The 27,477-nt window shown below is 45.1% G+C and overlaps 3 protein-coding genes and 1 long non-coding RNA gene across 4 annotated transcripts; all 4 read right to left on the bottom strand.

Annotated features, from left to right (window-relative positions):
* Positions 1 to 317: 317 nt before the first annotated feature.
* On the bottom strand, positions 318 to 2,006 carry LOC135366532 (uncharacterized). The gene is made up of 3 exons (XR_010414201.1): positions 1,805 to 2,006; positions 463 to 1,691; positions 318 to 400 (listed from the first exon to the last, which is right to left on the bottom strand). It is a non-coding gene; the product is annotated as an uncharacterized LOC135366532 (long non-coding RNA).
* A 47-nt stretch (positions 2,007 to 2,053) lies between these two features.
* LOC135379005 (uncharacterized) lies at positions 2,054 to 5,058 on the bottom strand. Its single transcript, XM_064612237.1, has 5 exons — positions 4,950 to 5,058; positions 3,531 to 3,773; positions 3,215 to 3,386; positions 2,489 to 2,634; positions 2,054 to 2,410 (listed from the first exon to the last, which is right to left on the bottom strand). The coding sequence occupies exons 1-5, from the start codon at positions 5,056 to 5,058 to the stop codon at positions 2,235 to 2,237; spliced, it is 846 nt and encodes a 281-aa protein (XP_064468307.1). The 3' UTR covers positions 2,054 to 2,234.
* A 281-nt stretch (positions 5,059 to 5,339) lies between these two features.
* LOC135366526 (uncharacterized) lies at positions 5,340 to 7,156 on the bottom strand. The gene is made up of 7 exons (XM_064599252.1): positions 7,107 to 7,156; positions 6,755 to 6,870; positions 6,599 to 6,680; positions 6,333 to 6,468; positions 6,189 to 6,242; positions 6,006 to 6,113; positions 5,340 to 5,765 (listed from the first exon to the last, which is right to left on the bottom strand). The coding sequence occupies exons 1-7, from the start codon at positions 7,135 to 7,137 to the stop codon at positions 5,471 to 5,473; spliced, it is 822 nt and encodes a 273-aa protein (XP_064455322.1). The 5' UTR covers positions 7,138 to 7,156; the 3' UTR covers positions 5,340 to 5,470.
* Positions 7,157 to 24,344: 17,188 nt separating this feature from the next.
* LOC135378998 (uncharacterized) lies at positions 24,345 to 26,165 on the bottom strand. Its single transcript, XM_064612225.1, has one exon. It carries the CDS (start codon positions 26,163 to 26,165, stop codon positions 24,345 to 24,347), a length of 1,821 nt encoding a protein of 606 aa, XP_064468295.1.
* Positions 26,166 to 27,477: the final 1,312 nt, after the last annotated feature.

The raw sequence follows: 27,477 nt of genomic DNA, 5'->3' as shown, positions 1-27,477 counted from the left end.
GTGCGATATCCCCCAGTTGTACAAAAATATTAAAGTAAGGTAAGCTGAAGTACAAAGTATTGCAGAAACCAGGCTGATGAGTAGCACCACTGCTAGCTTCCAAATGCGGTGCTGGGAAGGGGTGCCTATGACATGTTCGTTATAATCTAGTAGGCCGTGGATCAGGCATGAAGTAGTACTATGTATGCTGCAATAAACAGTAATTTCTGCTAGGAAATGCTGTGTAGCACATGCACACATAAGAAAGGGATGATGATGAAAAGATGTAGCACAACACATTTATTGATGTGTGTATTCAGGATTTTGGATTCAAAGGGGTACAATGTCCCAGTCTTGTACATACAGTCTCCTTTCTGTACAGGTGAACACGCAGCTTCATCTCCGCCATGGTGGTCAAGGCCTACAGTTCCAGCAAGCATTAAAAATAGCACAATGATCTGAAAAGTGGTGTGCTTCACTCACCTGGGGCACCATCCTGCATAGTCAGGCATCCATAATTGATTTATCCACGAGCACACACTGCCTATAGCCGTCACTGTCACCAAGCCGCATTCTTCACAATGTGCCATTTTCTCTTATCAACCATATCAATCTTAGCCTTTGTAATATCTTAGAAGGAAGTGTCTAAAGGTCCGTCGGACGGACACGATTGTTTATACATCGGGGTCCGTCGGGTCAACATTATGTCGTGTTAGGTCAAGTTAGGTTAGTTTATTCTAGTCAGGTTAGTGCAAGTTAGCTTCGTGCAGCTCTAGGTTAGGTTAGGTTAGGAAACAGTCTAGGTCCTCATACCACAGACGATCCGACGGACCCAATTGTTTATACATCTGAGGTTGTCGGGGCAGACCGCTTTGAACATTGTCGTGTTAGATCAAGTTATTTTAGGTTAGGTTAGTTTGTTCTAGTCAGGTTAGTGCAAGTTAGCTTCGTGCAGCTCTTCCTTACAGACTGCCACGGCATTACTTCTTCTGAAGCTACAAAGTTACACCAGTGTGTTCATCTAGCTTTTCAAGCTGTTCTAAAATATACTTGGTGATGTCAATTCGCAATTTGCAACAGTTCAAAAATTAGTCTGCTAATTTCTCTGGAATTCCTCAAGGTGCTCAAACCTTGTGAAGCAGCAGGTTAATTGTGAACCTTATGTCCATAAAAGTGACGTCACTAATAATATGTTGAAAATTTCATGATGTGTGCAAATGTGATACTTACCTTGTGTGGGAAGGAATCCATATTTCATGGAACAAAAGTTCATTCCACTCTTGTCATTCTTTGCATAGATGTGCCATTCTTGCTTCATCTGTGATCACATCCAACTATATCCATGTTTGCTCAGTTTGCCTTCATAATGTACCTGCAACAGATAATTATACCAATGTCACACTGTGTTGTTTCTCAAGTCATTGTAACCTACTATATTTTATATGTATAAGATTGTATGTACGTGCAATACTTATCTTCAGTGAGAAGGCAGCCACAATTAAAAACAGACCATTCTTCGCATTGCACCATTTTGTTGTCATCTGTGATAATGAATTATACTGACGTTTCCTCAGTTTGCCTACATAACATATGCAATGACATATCACATACTGGCTTCCCAGTGGTATCCTACCTGGCAATCACGGTCATAATTTTCATCTGTTGCCCCTGTCATGGTGTGCATGAGCTGTCATATCCCACTTGTCTTGTATCTTGTTACATGCATGTAGGATTAAGGTTCACGTAAGAGGACATTTTCTAGAAACATCCTATACATGCATATAATTTTGCAGATTACAATGCCTACAATCAAATAAAACCTAACCTGTAGTCCACATTTTGTCACGAGTTTGTCAAGGTCAGTTCAGGAGCACAGACACTACCATCATCACTACAGCTGATCCAGCTCACCTGCTCCAAGCAACCTACAATTATGCGAGTGTCACACACCACAATATAAATGCTAGCTAGTGCGTAAATTAGGGCCTTGTGCTGGGTGTTAGACTTATGAAAATCAGGGTGAAAATTGCATTGATTGCGTGATTTTTGTTTCTCTCAGTGCTTTACGTCTAAAAGAGGCACCTTTACCTTTTGTGTGAAGTGTGGTACACATCCAAAGCATCAGCTACAAGGGCATTCCTTTCATTCTTCTCTGTGTGCAGTCTCCCTTCAACTGTGATAATGCATGGTCATATCGAATCGCATTACAAGCAACCAGTGATTGCACCAGCGGCCTACCTTGCATACGGGTGTATCTATCTTTGGAATCGACTCCAATGATTCTGCCTAACTTCTTCGATGCTTGGCTTCTCTCCATAGGAGCTGCACAGTGTTGGCCGCTGCACACGTGGATTTGCCCTCTCGGCACTTTCATATGTTGGCCACTTGCTCAAACATCTGAAGAGCTCCGTGAATAGCTTGTCCACGTAGCCTGAAATGTATAGTATTTTTTTGAAACTGTGTGTAGCATGTGACACATACAACATGAAGTGTTTATAAGTGTACTTACCATATGACACATTTTCCTTCAGTGGAATGACAACCCACTGTTTCTTTGGTTTAGACCCTTTCAGGACATACTTGTCAGTTCCGTCGTCATTTTTTAGCACTATCCTGGCACTGTTGAAGTTATAGTGCAGTGCAGCAATCTGGGTCCTAGAGAATATATGTCACCATTATTGTTCAAGGTATTAATAATAATTGGGTGTTTACGTCGCGAGACAACTGAGATCATGAGCGACGCCACAGCGGTCGGTCTGTGGATTGCTTTTGCCCACCTGAGGGTTCTTTAACGTGCGATGAAAGCTCATCACACGGCACCCCGTATTTAACGTCCCTCGCGGAAGACTGCGTGTCTAAGCAACTTGTACCCTGCCACCAAGTTGCTGGCGTCCTCGGCCGGGTTCGAACCCGCGATCTCGGGATCAGAAGGCGAACACGCTACCGACTGAGCCACCGAGGCCTGTTCAAGGTATACATGCAGTTAGAGGAACATCACTACTCCTGTGAACTCATGAACTGAGCTGATAAAATGAATGAACTCATTAAAGCTGAAATGCTGTAAGATGTCAGAGATTTGCAGCACACGTCAAAGGAACCCCAGATGGTCGAAATTATCCACAGTCCTACACTGCGGCATGTGCAGCATGTCGTCACACATATAGGCTGGCTCACCTTATGTGTAAACCTAATCCCTATTTGAATTTCTTTTTCAATGTTGTAAACTAAGCAGTACCTTGCCAGCATGCCTTCATATGTGTAGCTGTGCGACTTTGGTGCAAAATGGATGAGGAGGCTATGGTAGGCTTCAAGTCCATAGGTCTGGTCGCGTGGAGACAGCTTCGGGATGTCAACTAACAGGTACTTTGGCATGAGAATGCTGTGAAGCTTCATGAATGGTTCTGTGCCTACAAAGCATACATAAGAACTCGTCATACCAATATTTAGTATGTCAGTCATTCACTAATTTGGCAACAAGGAAAACCTGGAATATACTTATGACACAACAAGGGAAAGCTCGTACACAATTTGCACTACTGCACTGCACTCACCTTCGAGAAGCCACAGCCTTTCTCCGGGGTCATCATGAAAGCATCTTGGGTGCAATGCATTGGGGTGCGTGTGGACGTTGATGACATGACGCATGGCAGAAGTCCACTTGGCCAGTAGCTCCTCTCCATTGTCGGAACTTGTTTTTGCACACCAGTACAAGTGCCTTATGATGCTCTCACACCACAGGCCTAGTACTTGGTGTGCCTTTGTTTGTGCTGCTGCAGCAATTTTCTTCTTGATGCCTTGAAGTAGAGGGTTCATATATTTAAATTTGGTGTGGATTACGAAGAAAACATTACAGAATGCCAAATTCTACACTGATGAGGGGATTTCATTGTATTACTTCAATGGCCTTGTTCGCAAATTTGCCTTTAGCTACATGCCACACATCAAATCGATTTTTAAAGGGACGGTCTCGTACAGCCGGGGCGATTCCGAAACTTAGCCAAAACTAGTTTCACGAGTATTGTACACATACAACCGTCAAAGTTTCATTCGGAATAACCGAGTCGTTTTCGAGGAATTTGTCGAAACGTGCCGTAAGAGCAGACGACGAAAGTTGCGCCTCTCTCATGCGTACGTCACGTATGACGTCGACCCGCGGGTGCGTCGTCGTTGTCATGGTAATTGTAACTTGCAGAAGCACCTTGGTTTGAGTAATCCCCTTTGCTCTCGAAATGGGGACACTCAGGCATATACCTCCGCGAGCGGAGAATGGAGTCCGAGCATTGACTGTGGGGTCTCCCATAATGTGTCGCACAATAGAATACGTGGAAGCTAAGTCACGTGTTTTCTTTCCGCGAGTATTTAATGCGGTTTTTAAATAAACACGTTCTCCTTCTCCATGTACGTCGTCAGCGACGCTTGATTTCGAAGCATGACCAGTATACAACGGGGAGTGTAATGGAAGCGCGCGTAATATATTTTTGGTCGGAGGTGTAATGCGACCACGCGCGCCGATGGCCAGCGACTTCAGATTTGTGATTGTGGATGGGGTTGTTCTGCGACTTTTAACTTGTTTCTGAGGATGAACATAGTTGTTCTGAACCACCATGCTTGCCACTACTTAGAATGCGCGTTTTTCACCTGAGAACTGAAACAAAATGTACGAGAGTTGCCGCGGTGCCTAGTAACTTCTGAAAATCGTCTGCTCACGCCGATGCACTAGCACGCGCAAAAGCAGACGATTTCTGTATCCTATCATGGACTTACCCGCAGGGCGACGTGGCCGTTCTTATTGTTGCCAACACAGATCGCGGCGTGCTCTGCAATCTTTATCAATTTAATTCGGTTATTTAATAACTGTGGCGTGTTTTGTCGGGTAAATTAGCAGTATTCCATTTTCAACAAAGGGCAATCGAATGGTACACTTTATGAATGGGGCAGGGGGTACGAGACCGTCCCTTTAATGGGCTTGCTCTTCATGAGTGCTTTAATCCCAGTATGCCTGTCAGTGATCAGCATCTCAACCGTCATTTCTTGTTGTTCGAGGTAGCCCAAGACCCGCTCAAGGCCAACCTCTTCCATTTGGTTGCTGGAGGATACCTCTGGTGACTCTAATATATGAAACACAGAAGCAAAGTTCATCGCACACATAATTAATCTCTGATGCACTGAATTACCATAATCTGCTCAAAGTGAAGAATCTTATTGACTGATGTCTCCAGGACTGTGTATGTCCCCATTAGTGCGCAATGTCCCGGAGAATCACACCTGGCGTCGCCTGCAAGTGTTAGAGGCGTTTCCTTGAGGGCGCACACCAAGGCTTCTTCCTCCAACTTCCATGCCTTGGAAGAGCAGATTTTGAAAAAAATAGATAAAGGGAGTCCATCATGCTTTCTGTAAATAGAAAATGACTTGTGCTTTACCTCCTTGACTGCGGGAAAAAGGTAGCAATGCTGCATTCTGAAGTACTGGGTCTTCTTTACGCTGGCAAGCTTCATGAACTGGAATAGTCGCAACACCTTTGTAGGGCTACATCCCGGATAAGTATGGCAGCGCTCATTATGATGTTTCCAACTGGCTTTCCACCAAGCGAAGGCTGACTGTACCAAACCCTTGTGTGATTGTTTTGGCATGTCACAGTTACACGTAGGCACGAGCCCTTGCAGTTGACTTCTGTCACAGTTTTTGTCGTCAAACATTCTGGGCAAGTCTTGAGCAGCTGAAGAAGGCAGGTTTCCGAAACCATGTACATTGCCTCTCGGTGTTGGTGAGTGTCGCTGGTTTCGTGCCTGAAATAAGGGATACCAATAACCATAACGTAGCATGACAGAACTGGAAGAAAACAAGAAAGGAGACAAGCACAGAGGGGCAAGATACAAGTGCTGAGTGTTCGTTAGGATTCGATACAGCGCTTGTATCGTGTCGCTCTGTCCTCGTCTTCTTGCACTGTTTTCTTCCGGTTATTTTGTACCAGCTACCCTATCTCTACCAGTGTCAAGTAGTAGGAGAGCTTATGAACATAGGTGTACCCGTCATCTTTAGTAGGGTGCTCAGTAACGCTGCTACTTTCTGTGTGGCTGTTGACAGTATCACAGTGGTCGATGAACGACCTTTCACAGAGCGAGGTATCCTGCGTCCTATTATAAGGATGTGAACAGTGATAAGCTCCTATGCAGGAGCAATACAAAATGAACAACTGGAAATTAACATACAAGTTTAGGTCACTTTGGTTGGGGTCATACGTAGTGTCGTGAGGATCACGTATCCTGAAATGAACCATGACAACCTCTTAGTGTCCGCAGCAAATAGATGAGCACGTGAAGAATTTTTCTGCTCAGGCGATCATAAACACTCACTCCGTTTCACTGTCACTTTCACTCCACACTTGTGATTCATTTGTTGGTACTGGAGTTGAAGAACGGGGTACAGGTTCAGATGGAATATACCATGTCTGCGTACCCTTCTGATGTGTGCGCATCTTAGTTTGAACACCTGAAATGTAATCATGAACAAATAATAAAATTAGGTACAACCAAAATATGTCTGCTTCACAGGGGCATACCTGGGAAGAGGAACAATAGTGTGACTACAAATTTAGTAATGTTTAAAGTTGAACACTCACCTGTGCTTCTCTTCTTGGAATCTGTCTGAGTTCCTTTGTCACATCTGTGTATGGGAGATGGTGCTTGTGGGGACTGAGGCATCTGAGGGGATAGACATGTTACTCAACAGAACTCCAAGCAAAACAACGTGACATGTGAAGCATGTTGTGACTGACCTCCGTAAACTGTTCTTGCCAGCTCAGGTCAACAGGCATTGTCACAGAGCAGGATGGCAAAACTGTCTCACTATCTGTAGAAACGGAGATGTGAAGTGCCTGTGGCTGGATAGCTTCTGTAGGAACATGCAGAAACATATTGGAAACTCCATAATATCGAGCAAATGTTGGGAAGCACGCACTAAAAGCAAAAAGCACACGCACTAAACACAAATAGCGTACGTTCGCTTTGTTCGTGCGTTTTTAGCTAAACGACTCAGTCACGGGTCACATATCAAAAATAGAGTGTAAAAAACGAAATGCATGAAAAATGTTGGGTTCCCTGGAATTCCACGAAGCTATGGAACATTACCTGTTTGAACACACTCTTCGGACATTTCCATGTCAACGCTGTGCAACTCATACTCCCTCACAGCGTCTTCAACGATCTGCAAACACAGCTGTTGCAGTTTACCAATAACGAGATATATAATTCTGAAATTACCTCCTTTCGTCGTCGTTTCGTGAGCTCCGCGCATTCGTCTGCTGGCGATAGCTCGTCACAGCCAAGAGGAACAGCCCCACGTTTCAAAGTCCTCCGAGATTTCGCCAGACCGAACTCCAACTTGAAGCGATCAGTTATCTCAAAGCTACAGCTGGAGAAATGCGCGGAACAAACTCTGGCCGCTTTCGCCGGCTTCCAGCCCGGTGGTTTGCCCAAGGCGTCTATCCATGCCTTCCGTAATTCCGGCTCTCTCGGAAAACGAAAAAACGAGAGCGTCGGATCTTTCACTGAAGTCCGCGTACAGTAGTCCGAAGCACAACTCATACCAACCATGATGTAGATCAAAGTGGATGACAACGGATAACGCAGGATAGCTATACGGTCACAATCGTCACGCCAACGTGATCAACAGCAAACTGACATTCCGTCCATGTGCGCGATCATGTGACCAAAACAGACGCCTGTGACGTTGTTACGCACATTGTTGCCCGAATCCATAGTGCTGCTTGGAGCAGACGGCGCTTTTCTGTTAAATTAAGTTTGCAAATGTTTTTCAGCGTTTCTGAAGAAAATTTTTCGGTGACATTCATTTTAAGCTACCGCGATTCCACACACACCACCAGCTCAACTATGTTTTTGTTCCGGACACCACCTTTAAGGGGTGAGTCATACGACGTTCACCACACCTTCAACACCACACACTGTCCACAGTTTAGGAGGGAAATGGCAAGGCAGGCAAGGAGGGTTAAAACTTGGTGATTCGGTATTAATTGCTTTATTAGACTTTATTTTACATAATTACTATTTTTTTACAAATTAATCTGGAACGCGGTCGTGCGGCTACCGAGGCAGCATTGGTATTTGGGTCGGAAAAGAATGTCCACGTGCAGTGCTGGCAGGAGCCGTACCTGTTGGGTGGTAGGATTTTTGGACACTTTGCGGGCAGGCAGGTAATTGCTTTGGAGGAGGGTGCAAAAGTTGCAACCAGTGTGGATACCTGAGAGTATGATGTCTTTCCCGTGAGGGTGACGGAGACTATGGCCGTGCTGGCCCTCTCGTCTGCGTCTCAGGGAATTTCTACTTGTTAACGTGTACATTAGTCCGACAGTTCCGATTGAGGAGGCTTTGAGGGAAATAATACATACCTTGAGTAGGCATAGAAACAAGACGGTGGTTGTAGTCGTGACTTTAATGCTAAGAACGTGTCATGCTGCGGTGGTTGTGGTGATGAGAGGCAGGAGACGGTCCTGGACTTTCTAATGGGTAACGACCTGGCTGTTGCCAATGATGGGAATTCTCTTTCCACATTTCATGGTGAAAGAGGTGATTCGTGGGTGGATTTTACAATGGTGTCAGAGAATTGTTTAAACTTGGTGGCCCATTGGGGAGGTCCATGACTTGCCTTCTTGTTCCGATCACCGTTACATCACCTTGTTTTCCGGTTAGTGTTATGAGTCAGTGTAGACGCAGTACTCGGAGAGGACGTGAGAAGATGTATAGAAGTATTCGGGAGGGCGCATGGTTCAAGCTAGTAAGGAACGGCTCGATAGTGTCTCACCAAGACCTGGAACCCCTGGTGGCGGTTATGCACCACAGGTTGCACATTTACAGAGTAAGAGAGTTGAGGAGTTTCGTGCCGAGGAGTCGGCTGGTGGGCTGGTGGAGTGCTGAGTTAACCAGCTTTAGGAACAGGGTTCGGGTTGCACGTAGGCGGTATCAGAGACCTAGGGTGCAGGGTAGGGATACTTTCAAGGAAATATATTATAGGTACTTTAAGGAATATAAAAACATGATCATTGAGGCCAAAGAAGACTATTGGGCAGGCATGATTGAGGGGATTTCGGTCAGCAACCCGTTTGGCGCCCCTTACAGGCTAGTAGGCCTTCCCTCACACGGGAAGCATAAGGTGAAAGGGGTGCTTCCGCCTGTGTGAAAGCCAGATGGGACCATCACTGAGACCTATGCTGAGAGTTGTGAGGTAATATTGCTGCACTTGTTTGGCAGATTTAGGACCACAGACGTACCCCCACGGGGGCAGGGTTTGGGTAGTAATCACATGGGTGGTGTCGCAACGGATAGGGGCTTCACAGAAACTGAGTTCAACTATGTTTTAGGAAAATTAAACAGGAATTCAGCTGTTGGGGTTGACGACATTGACATTGAGGTGGTCCGGACCCTCCAGTCTGCTGATGACGGGTTTGTGAGGTGGGTTTTGAACAAGTGCTTTGCAAGGGATATTTTCCGAACATATGGAAGATATGGAAGGTAACACTCATACCAAAGAGACGTGGTACGTTGGCTGAGGTCGATGACTTTAGACCTATAAGCGTGCCGTCCGTGATGGCCAAAATTTACGAAAGGTTAATATACGATAGACTGGATTACCATCTGTCTAAATGTACTTGCATGGTGTACTTGTATGCATGGTAAATCGTGTACTCTGGCACTGTCACACATGGTGCAGGCGCTTAGGTCAGCCCGCAGGACAGATGGGTGTGCGGCCTTGGTTTCGTTAGATGTTTCAAATGCCTTTTTGAGCGTTTCACCTTGGCATGTGTTGGCCCTATTGCAAAGGGTGGGGTGTCCTGGTAACCTCGTTGAGGTGCAGAGAGGGTTCATGGTTAATCGCAGTTATTGCGTACAGATCAAGGGTGGGTTGGTTTCGGTTCATGGTGTGGCGGGATGTCCTCAGGGATCCCCACTCAGTCCGTTGGACTGGAAACTCGTCGCAAATAGCATTTTTTATTTGCCTCTTGGATAGGGTGTATCCTTTAGCTATAGCTTTTAGTATAGCTTTAATAGTGTAAAAACAAAAGGGTTGGTGGCAGCTAAAGGTAATAAATACGTGGGCAGACCACCGGTAGCAGTTTTGGGTGATGTGGGGGTCAGGTTTGCACGACAGATTAAGGTTTTGGGGGTACTAATATATGATAAACTCTCTTTTTTGCCTCATCTTGATGAGGTTAAGGACAAGGTTGTTAGGTTAACATTTTCTTTATCAAGTTTGGGAAGAAATAATAACACGAAAAGTTTTAAGGTTTTCATGGAATTATATCGTACATGCATAGAGCGAGTTATTGTTTATGGTGTGGGGGCATGGTTTAAAGATACAGAGAATGGAGAGATGGTGGATAGGCTTGTGTCTATTCAGCGCATTGCACTTCTTAAGGCGTGTAAGGGGTGTAATACCGATCCCAACTGTGTATTACCAGCTCTATGCCATGTTTTCCCTATAGAATTGAAGGCTCGGGAGGAGGTTTGGTTTTTTCGGGTCCGGCAGGCACGGCAGGACATTACTGTAGGACAGTGCAGGATCGAGTGTGCGCAGGTGGATTACCCTTTTCACGTAAGGTGTGTGCATCCTGCGGAGTGGGTACAAGTAGGCTTTGTGAGGCCTACACGGGTTGCTTATTCCGGGTACACACTATTCACCGATGGTTCCAGGGCTAGTAATGGGGTTGGGGCTGGATTTTGTTTACTTAGGGGTCTTCAGGTTGTCCACACGGCCAGGATAGGTATTCCCTGGGAGGCGAGCGTTTCTGAGGCAGAGTTGGCGGCGCTGTTTTTTGGCTTGGGTTATGTTCCCCAGTTTAATGTTACCCAAGAGCTTACGGTATATACGGACAGTCTGTCGCTGCTTCAAGCGCTCCATAATCCGACCCACGGCAATGCAAAGGTGTATAGGTTGAAAAGGAGAATAGTGGATATCGTTGAACGCGAGCTGCGTGTACGGCTTTGTTTCATGTACTCACTTACCAGGGTGTGGGGTAACGACCTGGCAGACAGGCTGGCGAATCAGGCACGAGAATCCCCAGTTGGTTGGGACCTGGGATTGTGAAAGACCACGGTGCGTAACATGATCAGAGATTATGTATGGAAGACCTGGGAGGAGCGCTGGTTACAGGTCGATCACTGGATGAAGAGGTGGATTTATAGTGTACGCTTTGAGGAGAGAGTGGTCCCGGACTACTACTTGATACAGCTTCTTACCGGCCATGGTGTTTTCCAGCTTATTTGCAAAAAAGAAGTATTCAGAGCGATGGCTGCTGTGGGCGTGGGGCGCTGGTGGCGGACGCTGCGCACTATGTTCTTGATTGCGGGCTCACTCGGGCGCTTCGGGCCGGGCTGGGGGCCGCTTTGGGCAGACCGTTGACGGCCGATTATCTTTCTTTCCTTTTGTCAAGGGTAGGGGTTCTGGATGCCCTAAGACAGATGGTTCGCTTGGGGAACACACAGTAGGTCTGTTTGGATTGTATGTCTCCTGTCCCCTTACGTTTGGGTGCTTGTGTACTCGGGTCGAGGCTTCAGCCAGCTCGTTCCCATGAGGGGGTGGAGCGGGGGGTGGGGCGGGGGCTCCGGCTGTGAGAGGTTGATACTGTTGATACCACTAACTCTGACGATGTTTTACAAATCTACCGCACAGAATAACCTTCACCGGCAGCTATGCCTCTTTCCTACCTTCTATTCAGCTTTATCTCCTCTTTATTTCACGCATGGGCTTTTTCACGACGTTCATTTTTCTTATTTTGTGTACGTTCGACTTCCAAATAGCAGAAAAACAATGATAAACATAGGCCGTACAGTAGTCTTTCGAAATCTGCGTAAAAGAAGGTGAGCTAGTGTAACATGGGTGCTTGTTTACCCTGCTTTACTGCTGTCGTCAATATCCACACTGAACACGAGCACAGAAAAGCTATGCGGTCATACGGCAGCTGTCAATAACGTAAAAGCACGATAGCTACTGTTAACATGGGTGCATGTTCTTCCACGTGCTCGTCTGCTCAGTGTGGATATAAACGGCTGCACTGGCTGGACAAATCTGTACCCATGTTAACGCAAACTAACTTTATTTTAAGTAGTTGACAACTGTCATATGGTCATGTACAATTTGTCCATGCGTTCATGCTACAGTATGGCAGAACCGCATTTCCATTTTGATGTTGCATGTACCAGCTGACTCCTATTATAATTGTCAATACCATCTATTTCTGAGTCTATAGCCTATGTTTTGCTATATTCACCTGGAAGGTGCTATATGCAGTAACTGCAGTTGATCTAATTTTCAACTTCAAGCGCCGTGCAATGGAAGCAAGGGAGCTTCAAAGTTTCTGTACGCATTGCCCTTTATTCCTGTGCAATTCAACTCCATTGCAGTACACACTAAGAATATTTACGCCCATTTAGGTGTTGAAGGGGTGTATTTTGCAATTTACACCCTACAGCCAAAAGCAGAACACCTATCCAGGTGCAAAGGTGGTGTACTGTACAGTTTACACCCCGCAGTCAAAATAGCAACACCTATATTGGTGTAAAAATGGTGTACCGGCTGATACAAAAGTTTGGGAAACGCACGAGTGGCGTCAACCCTCTGCGGAGCGACATCATGCGAAACAGGAACGTCCACTTGATCAGAGGGGGGCCAGTGGCTGTTATCACTTGCGATAAGGCTGCTTTCCATGCACATTCGAGGCCTATGTCAGCCATCCATCCCGGAATGAAAGTGCCCATTTCCAGTTCCCATTTCCATTTGACACTGCTCGCACGTTTTTGACCGAACATGTATACCACTACTCATTCATTTATGAAATTTGTTTGCCCTGGGTCCTTACAGAGCGTAATTAGGGTAATGACAGCGAACTTCTGGCTTAAAATGGAAATAAATACACTAGGACTGGTGTAAGTTCTCAAACACCAACTTTACGCCACAAGGGGTGTAAGAAATATTTCAATTTACACCCTTCTAAAGGGTGTAGATTCTTACACCCTACTGACTTTACACCGAATTTGGTGTGAGTTATCAAACTCCAACTTTACACTCAAAAAGGTGTCATATGTTTTAGTGTGTACGACACCTCAGATATATTAGTGGAGTCAGCATGTGGCATGTAGCAAGGATTTTTTGTCCTTGTGCGGCGTTGCTCACCTATGTTCTCATGTGACCTGGGCAACTAATTGAGCAGGATATTGAGAGTGCACGCTTCTATGAAAAAAGTAATTGTGGAACTACGTAATAGCCTTTATTGTCCGAATATAAACAAAAGGATCACGAATACAAAGTTGTTGTGATAAATGAGTCCATAACAGATAATTTTCGAGAAAGGACATCCGGAATATCTGTGCTTACACAATGCACAAAACCTGTCAGCCATTGGCCGTGGTTATGTACCTGCAATAGTTAACCTCGAAAAGTAATGATGCTTCCAAAAGGTTTTCAACCTCCTTTATCACATTGCTGTGTAGTGTCTTTTGCAGAAACAGCCTTACAAGTGCATATCTACTGTTATCAGATGATAAATTAATACAGAAGTAAGCAGCTGTCTCTTTGAATGTCTTCTAATGTAGCAGTGATAACATGATATCTGAAGAACTGTTCTTCATTGGTCTGTTCTGCTGTGGCACGCTGAAATAAGTGAAGGACACATTTCAGTTTCATCTATGCTTGCATGTGAATCCAGGGGAAATGGCGATCTCGTTCACTTTTGTTCCGATATTTGCATAATCTGGGAAACGGAAAATCTGCTCAAATTTTGTGTTTAGTGTAGTGCAACAACATGCAATATTTCCATGCCTTGATAGTACCCACACAACACCTGCAAGACACTAATGCACTTTATGATCAGTCGTATTGTACTCTTAAATATGCCTGGAGATCAGACACGCTGCGAAGGGATGATGCCCGGAAGAGATACCGGAATGGTTGATAAACATGCCAGATGGATAACGCCCCTCAATTTCTCCATCGATGCTCGCAACAACCATCTAGCATGTTATTACTCTTACCGTACAATGACGGGGGCGCTTACAGTGTGTATCACACGAGATGACACTCATAATAAGCGCCAGAACTACTTATACTTTGTTTTTGAAGATGCACGTTGACGTTCGGCCATCCACACGCCCTCTCGGTCCCTTGGATTGGTATATGGATTTTGTCCAATGGCACATGTCGATGTCACTTTTATTGACCACACTTTGACGGAGTTTTTTACGTTTGCCAAGCACGCAATAGCGCCTTGGAACAACTGCCGCATTTTGTGCCCCCGGTCACGCGTTACGCCGTTTTCTTTACTAACCGTGCATTTAAAACGGTTCTGCTTAATTTTTACCAGTTAACTTCGAATTAGTGCACCATCCCCCATGACACCAACCACTCTACGATATTTTTTTCAACGCACATGTTCACAGTAGTTGCAACGCACCGACGTTAAACTAGCCCCTCCCCTAGTTTAAAATACGTCCATTCAAATGCATGGGGCTTAAACCACCAGTTTAAGTAACTTGGGTGGATGATCCAAATGGAATATCCGAAGCAAATATTCGTCCCATTGTGATAAAATCCGTCTCCTGGGCGCTTCTAGTAACCATGTCAATCAGAATTTACCCAAGATTTGATTAAAAATTCTTCGTGAACAGGGGATTAGGCCTACCGGCCACCATCGGTTCTGGCAGACTCTGGCGAAATGCGCATGCGCCGTGCAGGAAGCTCGCCATGTGCGATGCCATAAGCTTCACAGCAACAGGTGGTAGAGCATGGGGCGGTGATCCAGGGATGGTGAACGAAAGTCTCACGTGATCGATTTAAACCCGACGTCACTAAAGCAATGGTTTAAGTAAGTTGGTGAATACGGACTGTGGAGTATGGGGGGGATTTGGCCCTCTGACTTCCAATGTATTACCGATTTCAGAGTATTATAATACAGGTAATACTCCAATTTATCGGTTTTATAATACGTAATACAGATGCATTTCCAGAACGGATATTATAATACGGAATACAAATACTAAAAGTATTACAGTAATAGTATTATAATACAATGTATTACTAATACTGCCTATCCTTGAATACTATTTCACGTTGATCTTGACCTCGAGATGATGCGCGTGTAAGACACAATTTAATGCACGTAACGCGTATGTGCTTTTAATGATCTTCCGGTCAGAGTGTTTTGAACACAAGACTGTTTTTCCGCAATAACAGTATTTTGTTCGAGATATCAGCGAATCCCGACCTAAAGGTTTCCGTCCGCTTACTGTCGACACATTGATCAGCCTTCCCTGTGGTCAAGTGGTGCAAATGCCGCCATAACTCCATAAGCGAGCACTCATCGAGTCACCAATAAATAGCTCCCATGTGGTAAAAGGATCAAACGAATGGCATAGTGCTCGCTCGTAGTTTCCCCAGGCCTCCCGCCTCCAAAAGAGACAGCCGTCTGAGTCCTGTTGGCATACTGCACCAACGCTTAGATCTCAGAGGAATTAGGTGTTACTGTTGTTGCCTACCCATTGCTTCCATTCTTCCAGCCGCACGACGGCTTCTCTTACAAAACGTTTGGCGGCACGAACAACTACGTTGTATACGCTTCTTTTTCGGTATGAGTTCCTCAAGAAGGGTGCACGCGTGTGCGATTATTGACGAAACATTTACAAAGAAGTATAAAAAGCGAATATCATTCAGCTTTCCCCTGAACATGGCAAACCCTGTAAACAATCAATTGCTTTAAAGGTAATCGACTGTGCAACCCATCATGTTTGTCGCCTGTTCTTCATACAAGGGCAAGGAAAAGGGAGAGGCACAACTTTTAAGCGACCTGCAGAACGGTTACAGCAGCAGCAGCTTTAGTAGGAGAGTCACTCGTCGGCAAATCCGTGAGTCTAGCACCCGAACTCGCCAAACATACAAACATATCAGCACCACGCCTTACAAAAAAAGGATCCTCGTTCTTTACGTAAGAGCACGAGCGAAGCCCTGGCCCTTGTAAGGATCAGTGTTTCCCACAAGCCCATCGCAACTCTCGGACATATTGCATTGCCCGCCCAAAAGATCACACCCGAAAGAAAAGGTCCAAGGGGTCGTGTATAATATCCCGTGCTCCACGTGCAGCGCTTCGCTTGGAAATATTTTTTTCTTAATCCTACATTGGCGAAACCAACAATTTCTTGAGAGGTTGCAAAAAAAAAAAAGAAAAAAGAACGACTTATTAAAATTGCCGAATAGGCCAGTTCGTACATGGCTACAAGTAATTTGGAGCAAACAAAACGACAGAGACGAAGGAACAACACAGGCTCAACTAGCAGGTCGTTTAATGTCACATAATTTTCCCAGGGAGAAGGTGACTGACGACAGAAGGGGAAGGTAAAACACACAAAAAGTGTATAGAGGAAGTGTCATAAAAAATGTGGGCATGGGCCGCTGATGCATGACGGCAATACCGCATGTGTTACGTAATACTTGTTCATATTCCGGAATTCTTACTGTGGAATTGATCCTGAGTGCGCAGTACCATAATGCAATATGGTGCTTGCACGATAAATTTATCGGTGAAAATATTTGAACATGAGCAACTATTATATAACATGATGTAGTATTGCTGTTTAGCGTGCCCGCATATTGTTCTTGGGATCGAGAGCAACGGTATCTGTCTTTTCCATTACTGATTCGTATTGCCAACTGTAGGATGGGACAAGCGAAGGCTTGTCCTGCCCACATCACGCTAAAATCATTGCTGATCATTACTGATTTATGTATTCTAAACCATGCTGTATTCTAAACATTTAGAATACAGTATGGTACCGTAAATCAGTACGGGGAATGACAGTCTGAACAACGGGATACCGTCATTATTACGGGTGACACATGCTACGGGCCACCGTAAAAGATAGCGCCAAGATTTGGCAGCGTTGCCGCAGAGTATTTGCCCTTTCTTCTTTTGTTTCCGATGATTTTTTTCCCTCTTTTTTACAGTGTAAGGTTGAGGGGTACAAAATCCAGGCAACCAGTATGGAAATGTGAAGGGAAGCTCCTCAGGAGGAGAGCCACTGACATTCCGAACAGAGCCTGTTCTTCTTCTGGGCACCGTCCTCATCATTGGCATTGTATTTAAATTCAAATACAAACTGAAGTTTATTTGAAGTTGATAGAGTATTAGAGTACTAATATAGTGTACAGGGCGGGGGGAGCCAGAGGGAGGAATTCCCGGTTAAGGGTCCCTCCCAACAATTGTAACAACGAATATAATATCCATTTCATAGAATCGCAAGAGTAATAACAAAGAATAGACGTCACACACAGTCGTAACTGTACGTTTGACAAAACATAAAGGTGGTTACGTGTTTCGTGTGACGTGTGTTTTATAATCCACTACTTATACTGATAACCACGCGATAAGTAGAAATTTATGCAGATACACGGGAGGTAAGCCAGTTGGACTTCGTCGAAAGTCAGTAGTGACATACGCATCGTATGACATGTATTGCGTACGTACTTTATGAGTTATGAACTGCACTATTGTGTGCATTTAAGATACCAAGCGCTGCACGTTGTTTGTTTTTATCCGCTGAACGCACGCAGTTTTTCTTGTCTTGTAGCTTGTTACAGCACGAGAGAAATAAATGTGCACGAGATAATAGAGACCGCAACAAATTATTTACGGGAAATGTCGCACACGCCCGAAGTGCGTCGAAGTTCGAAGTCGAAGTTCGTTCTTCCTTTGACGTGGCAGATGGATCTGCACCACCCTTTCGGAGCGCAACAGATAAATATGTTCCTTCTTACCCGTTTGCACTTTGTAGCTTACTTTGTGGCATCCACGCAAGCTGCAGGTATATCGCGGCAAAAACGAAACAAAACAACAACAACAACAACAAAGACAGCGGTTCAACTGTTTGCTTACCGCCAATCACAGATATTAAGACCGCGAATCCCGTAACCGAACCGATATTCATTTCGGTTTCAGTACCAGCTTCCGAGAGTGTCTGACAGTGTGTGACAGTGTCTCATTCTGATACTGTCGACTCCTTGTCAGAAGACTAATTCCACATGACATTTTTTTACGGAAATGTTTCAAGGGGCTCTGACCACAAGCTGTGGGAGTTCTGTCGTACATGCGGTCGATAGAGCGACCAAAAAAGGACTTACCATGCGAAAATCCATGCATTAAAACCCCACGGTTTCTCTAAATTCGAATTTTAAACACTCGCCTTCATCCGAGCACAGCACGCCTAGCGTCAAACCGAGAAACCATACGTTTATATAGAATATCCATAACGGCGCACCGACAAAATGACGTCGCTGCCATAGTAAACACTCTCTAAATATGATTTACGCAGTCAGAAGCCTTCGAGAATTCAGCAAATGAGGCAGCGTTCACAGCGGGCAATTTTTCCAGCAACTATGCGCAATTTTCGAGTTGCTTGCTGTCGTCCAGCACCGGCAACCTCTAGCATCCAGCAGAGTTGCTCGGAATCGCTCCCGCACCGAAAACTTAAAAATTTGCTCATGCACTGACCAATCAGCGAGGGGAGCATTGCCACGTGACGCGCGATGGCGTGATGTGATTTCGACGCACGTTAAAGAACTCTGAGGTGCGCAAAATTAATCCACAGACCGGACCACTGTGGCGTCGATCATGATCGCAGTTGTCTCGCGATGTAAAGTCCCGGGTGGGTTCATGTGTTGAAATCCTGCAGGATGCAGATGAGAAATACTTTTTTTTTTTTAAAGATACCATAGGACTTCGATTCTTATTGTGAAAGGGCCCATTATTTCATTCCCCGCAGCACCACCAGCAATGGGGTAGAGTATCGCCCGCCCCTGGCTATGAAAACCCCCACTCATCATCTCGCAATAAAGTTGTGCTTCTTTTACTAACGCTATACAAACATATCAGTAGCCATTTTTGGATGGTAATGGTGATTTTTTGGCGAGGAAAAACAGACTAAGGATTGGTAAACAGCAGCTAAAGAAAGGACACCATGAGTTGGATCATGGGCGTTCCCAAAATTTTTTCTACGGGGGCAAAGTGCTTCCGGGGGGGGGGGGGGGGGCAGCTGCGCTTGTGACATGATTTTCACGCACCAACAAGCCCAAATTGCTGCATTATTTCACAGGTAGTATAATCCAAACTTGAATCATTACGAAGACAGTAACGAAGATAAGGTGTAATGACCGCGCCTATTCTGCCACCACTGTCATCATTGTGATTACGACACACATGTACAAAGCTATATCCTTGTACTTGATACATGGCAGATTGAGCGCTCTGAAGCCAGGTCTCACTCTGTGCAATTACGGCTGAAGGAACTGCATCCGGAAGGGCGTATTCACATAATCCCCTTCCGTACCCCAACAAAGCCCCTCACAGATGTAGCCTGTTCACCTCTGTCGTAAAAGACTGAATGGATTTTTTCTTATCCTCCGACCTGTTGTCCTACAACACCCAGGAACCCTTAACACTCATCCTTAATCATTTAAATACCATGCCAATGATGAGGACGGTACACAGAAGAACGGCACTCTCTGTTCAATATATTGACGGGTCCCGACGGGAAATGAGTAGGATCCCTGGGTTGTCCCACCGTGGGCGACACGAATTGCAGGCACTACAATAAGCCTTATGAGAGCATTCTAAAGGACAGCAAAACTTCAGACCGGCAGCAAACTGCAAAATTTCTTACAGACAGCCAGAACGATACCCCGCAGGACATTTTACACCCTAGCGGCCCGTTTTCAGCGAGACGCATGACGGCCCCAAATTGAAGACGTTTCCTCCGCGTAACGAGGGTGCCTTGAAGGCCTCTGTATCACTTAGGCTCCCCTCGAGGCTGCCAGTCAGACCAATACGGTACTTCGCAACGCTATTGGGACGCTTTTACAGTCCGGGGATTTAGATATTTCAGAATTCCCATTTTCATTTTCGTGCTGTGGTAGGCGAGGATTTTTATACGTCTGCAGCAGCATATACAGATGGCGCATCCAGAAACGTCAAGTCCACGCTCTGCATTCGTCATACTATCCGAAGACATAGTGCAGGGACGACGCTTTTCGCATACAACCTCATCAACAGCTGTGGAACTCTATGCCATCCTTTTCTTTCTGCAGCACATCGTTGATTTTGTCCCGCCGGAACGGACAGTCTTCACTGACTCAAAAGCTGTAATGCAAATCTGTAATGCAGTCTGCACTGATTCAAAATCCGTAAGGCATACGAGGCTCATCCGCACACCCTAGCGACGGATGTCATAATGGCTTACCACCTGCGTACGAAGCAGGGCACATGCTGGTTTTCCAGTGGGTTCCAGCCCATTGTCGTGTTGCAGGGAATGAACAGGCCGACAGCACCGCCCAAGCAGCTCTCTCGTTTCGGAGAAGGACGAGTATTGCGCTGCTGATAGGACACTGTCGTTCCATTCTTCGACGCCTGGTGACACCCCCGGCCTCCCGCCAATGGACAACTGACATTCACTCCCCCCCCCCCATCTATGCTATGAACTGACGCTCGCTTTCCGCATGCCACGAAACAGCTCTTGTGATACTGCATTAATTCATTGAATGCGACTCGATGCGACTTTTACAGCTCAGTGGCGTTACCGCTTGAGACGAGGTGACTCTTCTACACTCTAAATTTGGTAACCATAATATAAAGGGAAAAAATCGATCAAGAAATTCCCTCTATTTAGAGAACCTCATCGTTTCTGATAGTTCCCTTTAAATGAAAGATACGCTGACACCCGTTAAACTCTCACTGTTGCGTTTATATTACGGGTACTGTATCCGTAATGTACTACGTATACCCATAACTCCTAGATTATAGGTACGCTGTCACCCCTTAAACTATCGTCGTTACGTCTATATTAAGGGGACTGTGCCCGTAATTCTCTACGCATACCCTTAACCCCAAGATTAGAGGTGTGTTCATAAGGTTCTCCGGACTTTAAGACAGTGACAGTGGCACACGCGAATCAGATATTCTGTGTTTCGTGTTAGCAATTCGCATTGTCTGACAACCCGGAGGAACCTTGCATTTCATCGTGTCCGAGTGTTCGTTTAGTTGTGCGGAGGGCAGTACAAACCACTGACGCAATTGCGTCAGTGGTTTGTACTGCCCTCCGCACAACTAAAGGAACACTCGGACACGATGAAATGCAAGGTTCCTCCGGGTTGTCAGACAATGCGAATTGCTAACACGAAACACAGAATATCTGATTCGCGTGTGCCACTGTCACTGTCTTAAAGTCCGGAGAACCTTATGAACACACCTCTAATCTTGGGGTTAAGGGTATGCGTAGAGAATTTAAGGCAAACTTTAAGGCAAACTTGTGTTCCTTCGTGGTCCGGTCTTCCCTGTTAAGTCCACAGAGAGCAGTAGCATTCTACCTGGTGTGCAGTATCACATTGGTGCCTGTAGGTACTACTGGAAATAATGACAAAGATATGTTTCAAATATATATATTGAGCATAAGGAGTCAGTACATGTGTAAGCTTCGCGTGCTTGTGTACACATAGAAATAATAATAAAAACAGACAAACTTGAGTGTTTGGAAAACTTTCGTCCAAAACAGTACCAATGGGAAGATTGCAGTGGACGATATTATACGCTGAGAACAGCATACCTTATAAATGTGTACTTGTTACTGATCACTTGATGCCAGATGTAGCTTTCAAGGTTACTGCCCATAAATACACAGGTACCACCCAGACAGGTATGTACTGCCTAACAAAGTTCAAAATTATCACAATTAACAATTAAACTTCGGCTGTGACACTTGCTGTCTGTAAGAGACAGAGGCTTGTGACCAGTTGTTTCTCGCTGACTAGCGTCGCCCACTACAGCTTTCCCATTAACGCCTCCTGCGCCATATCTCTTTGATACAAGTATTCAATAATTAAATACGGCTCAAGCTTTGGCCTCTTTTTTGTGCAACACCCTGTAGAAGGCAATTGAAACTGGAAATTCTTATCTCTACAAGATGCGCTTCTTCTCCAGACGCGTGATCAGTTCTTTAAGCTTGGCATTCATGCATCCTTTAGGGGGGCTGTCTTTGGCTAATGCCCTCTGCAAAAGTAGCAACAGTTGTCCATAAGCCATGGGGTAAGACCAGTCCTTTACGTAATAGACAACAAGGCACAACACTAGGGCCTTCTCTAGCGTGCACGAAGAGTTCAGTCGAATAACTTCGCCTTCACGTCCGCAGTACAAGGACTTGTCCGACACGTCGAAGTAGATTGTTGGGCCTGGGGGACTCGGAGACTGTGCTCTTGAAGACTACAGTATGGCAAATGTAAAAAGAAAAAGCATGAAATGTTTCTATGGCCTGGTGTTTCTAAAGAGACATAGCTCCTCGCTCAAAAACGAAACAGAAAAGATAAGGAATAACCATACCGAATAGCAGTGCCTAGTATCAATAATCATATTGAATAATAAGGTTACAATCACAATTGGCCTTCATCGCTATTAATAATTGCTGTAATGCGGATAGTTGGTTGGCAGGTTCAATTAAGTACAACACAACGTGGTGAATTACGGTCACTTAATTATTTGCAAACAAACACTCAATAACTCTCGTAACCGCTACCAAAAGAATGTAGTGACGTTGCTCCTCCCAGACACAGGAAGTTCCATAATTCCTACTTACCTGTACAACAAGCTTGTGACCAGCGTGTCTAGACCGCAAATACTCCTCGACGGCGATATAACATGGTACTTCGCCGGTAATCTCCATAAAGCCATTCTTGATGGAACGAAGGGTAAGCTCAAGATTTTCGATGCTTGCTGCAAATCTTAATTCAGCTTCGATTGTTAGCTGTAATGATACAGGGGCGTCAGTAAGAACATAACAAAAATGGTACACTCACGCAATGAAACTGGTTTAAAGGCAGCTTTTAGGATATAATGACGCCCCGAAGTTCTAAAATTCTAGATAAACGGTACGACGAGGACCCTAATTGTGCAGTTCATTATTTTTCCGCCCGAATTTACATGAATTTTTTGCATGAAGTTATTGACTCAGTTTTTACCCCTCGGATTTGAGAAAAAATTCAGCTGCATCCCCGAAAGCTTCAGGGGATAGACATAATGATGGGAGATAACACATGACTTACCGTGTCCTCACGTAGCAAGTATGGCGGAAGGTTGTCTTCTGGTTTTTCTTTTCTGGTACTGAGTGTTATAGCCAGAATTTCTCGCATCCTGGTCATGCTTAGATTATCGTTCACCTGAATCACCTGCAAAGGGTCACACAACATTGAAAGATGCAGGGATCTGGAGACCGAAGCTTAATCGTACGTTGCATGTGCACAGGGAGTAGAGAAAGAAGGAGAAAATGAGAGAAAACGTGCAAGGAAGTGTGCGGAAAATTACTGAAGTAAAAAAAAAAAAAAAACGTTAACAAGAACAGGCTTCACCTCGAGCTCTGCGACAGCATCATTTAGTGACACGGGATTGCTTGGTGGGACGGGGTCAGCTTGAGGCTGCGCTGGCGTGCCGACCTTCCGCTTCTGTCTGTATCGTCTTTGTTTCCTCAACGAACTCAGTCGACGGATAAAAAGTGACTAAAAGGGACATTGGAATTAACCCAATGAATACTGTGAAAGCTCTGGTTTTCAGCAGCTGGTATTCAGATACCAGCCTCGAGAAATAGACTCACCCAAGCAAAACGACATCGTTTATAGGACCGCCCATCGGCTGTTTCCCACATCATATACGGATACGCATTTGCCAGTGCTGCTCCAAGGGAGTTATATTTCCAACGAATTCGTGCCTTGCTTCCTTCTGTTATCAAGTTATACTTGCTGCAAGAAGAACATCAAATATGCATGACACATACCAGACAGTACAAAATGTTCGTGGTGGTGGTGGCGAACTGGGTTGGTGCAGAATGGTATGCCCAGGATTCAGAAATGCAAGAAAGTCGAAGAAGAAATAAGGTATGAAATGAACAAATTCGAAACTGTGCACTCCCTGCTTGTTCACGGTTGAATGTACACGCGTTAATGGGCAAGGGCAGTTCGTTATACTCTTGGATTATGTCCTCAACCCAAGACCGCCTGCTACCACCAGTGTTAATAACTTTCAAATAATTTGTATTTACTTTAGGTGCTGAATAAGCTCATGTCGCAACTGGAGGCACTGGTGTGCGTGTTGCTCTTTGGACATATCTCTGCCTTCGAGCAGTGGGCTCAGGTACGTAGAAAAGGCCGGGAGGGCGTCTGGTGTCCACACTGTTCCCTATAAAGCACAAGAGATTAACCAAGTGCAAAAGAAAACACTCTTTATTATTTCCACTCCTGCTGCGTAACTACACAGACAACGCCTAAGGAATGCCCTTTCTTCAATTCGTTACTACATCCATGCTACTATCTTCCTGTGGGATATAGTGAAAGCACTTTGCGATACAATACAATCGTCCGCACATGTTATAGATAAGCAGTGGCCACGGGTACAGAAAGTGACACTCCTTCAGCACAGATTTTTCCTCTCGCTCTTGCAACAAAAACGCGTTCAACTTGTGCACAAAGCCTGCGTTTGCCAAAACAGAACAAACAAAAAACGTGGTACCCTGCCACAGGACAATATTCCTGATTTTGACAAACTCTGCATTTTCTGTTGGATCCCCCATCACCATTATGTCTTGTTCCTTAATGTTGACATTGTTAACAAAGATTGAGGAAACTGAGAGTGCAATGCTCCCCACCTGCTCTTGTGGAACACCACAGTTTACAAATTCAGGGAGCAAGGGGAATGGAGTCATTGTCCTACTTGAACTGCGGGTGCTACTGCCTTCACGTGGCTTTCCATCTGAGTCCCACAGGTCGAACGACATCTTCATTTGGTACATCTCAGCAACACTCTGGGGGACATTTTTGAAATTCCATAGCTTTTTTGACTTCGCTAGGGCATTCTTGCTCTCGAACCTCATGGTCCAGTGATGCCGAGCTGGACCAAACATCTTTATTTGTCGAACGATGTGTACCAGCATATGGTGCTTTGGTAGAAATTTCTGAGCGCCGTAGCACTGAACATACAATCTACTGTGTTGTGCTATTAGCTCTTCAAGGTCAGCCAGTCCATCAACTGTTATCAGTGGTGACAGAACCGCCTGGGTGATGCGACATAACAACAGCAAGCATGCAGCGTGTGGCTCGTCTGAAGATGCTATATAACTGTCGAGCATTAGTGGCAGGTGCAACAGTAGCATGTATGTTGCTGATGCTGAGGATATAGGGCAGCAATCCGAATCAAGCGCACGCGGCCTCATCGTTGTTTCAACGGAATGATGATAATTGAAGCTAGTTATAGCGAGATCCAAAGCTTGTTTGGTGACCACCTTGCCATCAAAAATAAGGTACTTTGCAAAGAGCGAAATTTCACGCGGTACGATACCCTCGAGCAATATATGCATCGGGTCGTACAAGATGTCATCTACTAAGGAAAAATGTTGGATCTCAGAGAGAACAGAGCCAGCATTTACCCCGAACTCAGCGGAAAGCCTCTTCCGTTCTGCATTACTCTTTGCAGCGGTTAGCGCCTGAACCTGCTTGTTAATTTCGCTATTGGTTCGAGGGGTGCAACGGTCATCATAATGATGCTTGTGGAAATCGGCTGTCTCAGTTTTACAAGTTCTGCAGGAAAGTCGAACGTTGCGGCTGAATCCTTCTTTGAATCCGCCCATGTTATGTGCCGCGAGCGAATCTCCAATATAAGCTAGCAAGCTGCCATGAACCACTTCAGTGCCTGTTGGGGTTACCACTGTCACTCCGTCGTGCAGATTATTTACGGCAGTGATGAAATCATGAAGGAGCAAGGACTTGGCCTTGGCTGTCTTGAGATGTTTTGCATGGCCTACAGCTAACAAAAATATGTTGCTCACCTTAGACCTCTCATGAGGTGGAATGTTCGCGAATGTCACGTAAAACATGCTCAGCTTTCCCCTTAGACCCCTTTTCGCCCCAATAGGGTTACTCAGCTCAATGTCGTCGCTGTAAAGTACAATACTAAGCACGTTTTCGCTGCACTTTGCCAGAATGGGGTGGTTACTAGCTCTCAAGCCATCCCCAAAATCTCTCAGAACACCATTATTCTCTGGTCCTTGCGGCAACTTGACATAGTTTAAGTACTTCGGGTGTCCCATTAGGTGCTCGATAAGTGACATTAGAGGTATATAGTAGCCAACAGTGCTCTCAGACAGCTGAACTGGCTTTGACTTTAAGTACAGCCCACATTCTTCATAATATTTCTTTCTTTGATGATCTGTAGACAATAGTGAGAAGCTCAGGTTCGTGTTGTGCTCGCTGAACATATCCTCAATGCTGGAAACAACAGTGTCGATTGCAATTTTCGAGCATCTATGTTGCCCCTCAAGCATGCGGCACAGACTCGCTAACTTTGAAACAGTTGTACGTACTTCTCGGCTACACTCCCCAGACACCTCCGGAGGGGCGGCCCTTCCTGATTCAGCCTCATCACTATGCTCGTCATCAAGGGGATCAATGTCCTCCCAGTGATCAGCCTGAAACATTTCAGTGGGTTTGCAAAACTGCAAGTGGGTGCGGTATCTATGAAAAGTCGTAAATGTGGCGCTACACGACATGCATGCAGGTAAGCAGTCGGAGGACTCATGAAAATGCCTCTGGAATCGTGCAAGCGATGTCGTGGACATTTTACAGTGCTTGCAGTAGTGGTCCCGTACCATTGCGTCGACTTCATTGTTCAAGGGCATGGTGGGTGACGTGCCTTCCTGAACTTGACTTGTGGCTGCAAAAGAATGACAGGAACAGGAAATATTAGCCGTAACAGGACTTCATATAGGACTGTGTACTCTCTACTGTACTCGGCTTTGATGGCTTAGAAACTGATTCAGTTTCTAGTTTAATTTTGTTCTCTTTTGTTCTTTTTGGCCATGTCAGCCAAAAACCTGGTTGGGAACAACCGAGAAATATCCAACTGCAAGCGTACTTTTATAACGTTCCATTTTCATCACACATACAGGGTGTTTTTCCATGGGGACAGATCGCTTCAGAAAGAGAGTCAGAAAAGCAAAACGGATGCACATTTCGTGGATCTTGAGTTATAAACAAGTGCTACAAAGCAAATAGCACCTGTTTATTACTCAACTAGTGCACAGATAGATTCCTGTTTTCTTTTATCGCTCCCTTTATGGCGTAATATTTCTCCACTGAAACATTAAAACACGAGCTCTACTTTCCTGCTGCATGAATAAGAAACAGGTGGTATATGAAAAGTAGCAGTTGTTTCTTATTCAAGTAGCTGAAAAGTAGCGCTTCGTATTCTCCTATCGCTGTTATAAAATATATCATGAGAGACTCAATCAGAGAGAGAGAGAGAGACTCAATATCAGAGACTCAAGCGGAAGCGTGTGGCAGTTGGCACCTTGTGCACCTGTACCTGCGTAGCCAAACACCTAATATGATTTGTGCATTGGCAGTCCATTGCAACAAGCATAC

The sequence above is a fragment of the Ornithodoros turicata genome, chromosome 1 (genome assembly GCF_037126465.1).
Source record: "Ornithodoros turicata isolate Travis chromosome 1, ASM3712646v1, whole genome shotgun sequence".
NCBI lineage: Eukaryota > Metazoa > Arthropoda > Arachnida > Ixodida > Argasidae > Ornithodoros > Ornithodoros turicata.
This window is presented reverse-complemented; position numbering and strand designations above follow the sequence as displayed.

What these genes read in the sequence shown, in the direction of transcription:
- LOC135379005 (XM_064612237.1), bottom strand. Translation starts at nt 5,058, where the DNA reads ATGGAAGAGGTTGGCCTTGAGCGGGTCTTGGGCTACCTCGAACAACAA. An exon ending in GATTAAAGCACTCATGAAGA is followed by an intron (nt 3,774 to 4,949) that starts GCAAGCCCATTA and finishes CTCTACTTCAAG; the next exon opens with GCATCAAGAAGAAAATTGCT. An exon ending in AAGGCTGTGGCTTCTCGAAG is followed by an intron (nt 3,387 to 3,530) that starts GTGAGTGCAGTG and finishes TATGCTTTGTAG; the next exon opens with GCACAGAACCATTCATGAAG.
- LOC135378998 (XM_064612225.1), bottom strand. Translation starts at nt 26,165, where the DNA reads ATGTCACTTATCGAGCACCTAATGGGACACCCGAAGTACTTAAACTAT.
- LOC135366526 (XM_064599252.1), bottom strand. Translation starts at nt 7,137, where the DNA reads ATGGAAATGTCCGAAGAGTGTGTTCAAACAG. An exon ending in GAAAGTGACAGTGAAACGGA is followed by an intron (nt 6,243 to 6,332) that starts GTGAGTGTTTAT and finishes GGTTCATTTCAG; the next exon opens with GATACGTGATCCTCACGACA. An exon ending in AACCAAAGTGACCTAAACTT is followed by an intron (nt 6,114 to 6,188) that starts GTATGTTAATTT and finishes TCCTTATAATAG; the next exon opens with GACGCAGGATACCTCGCTCT.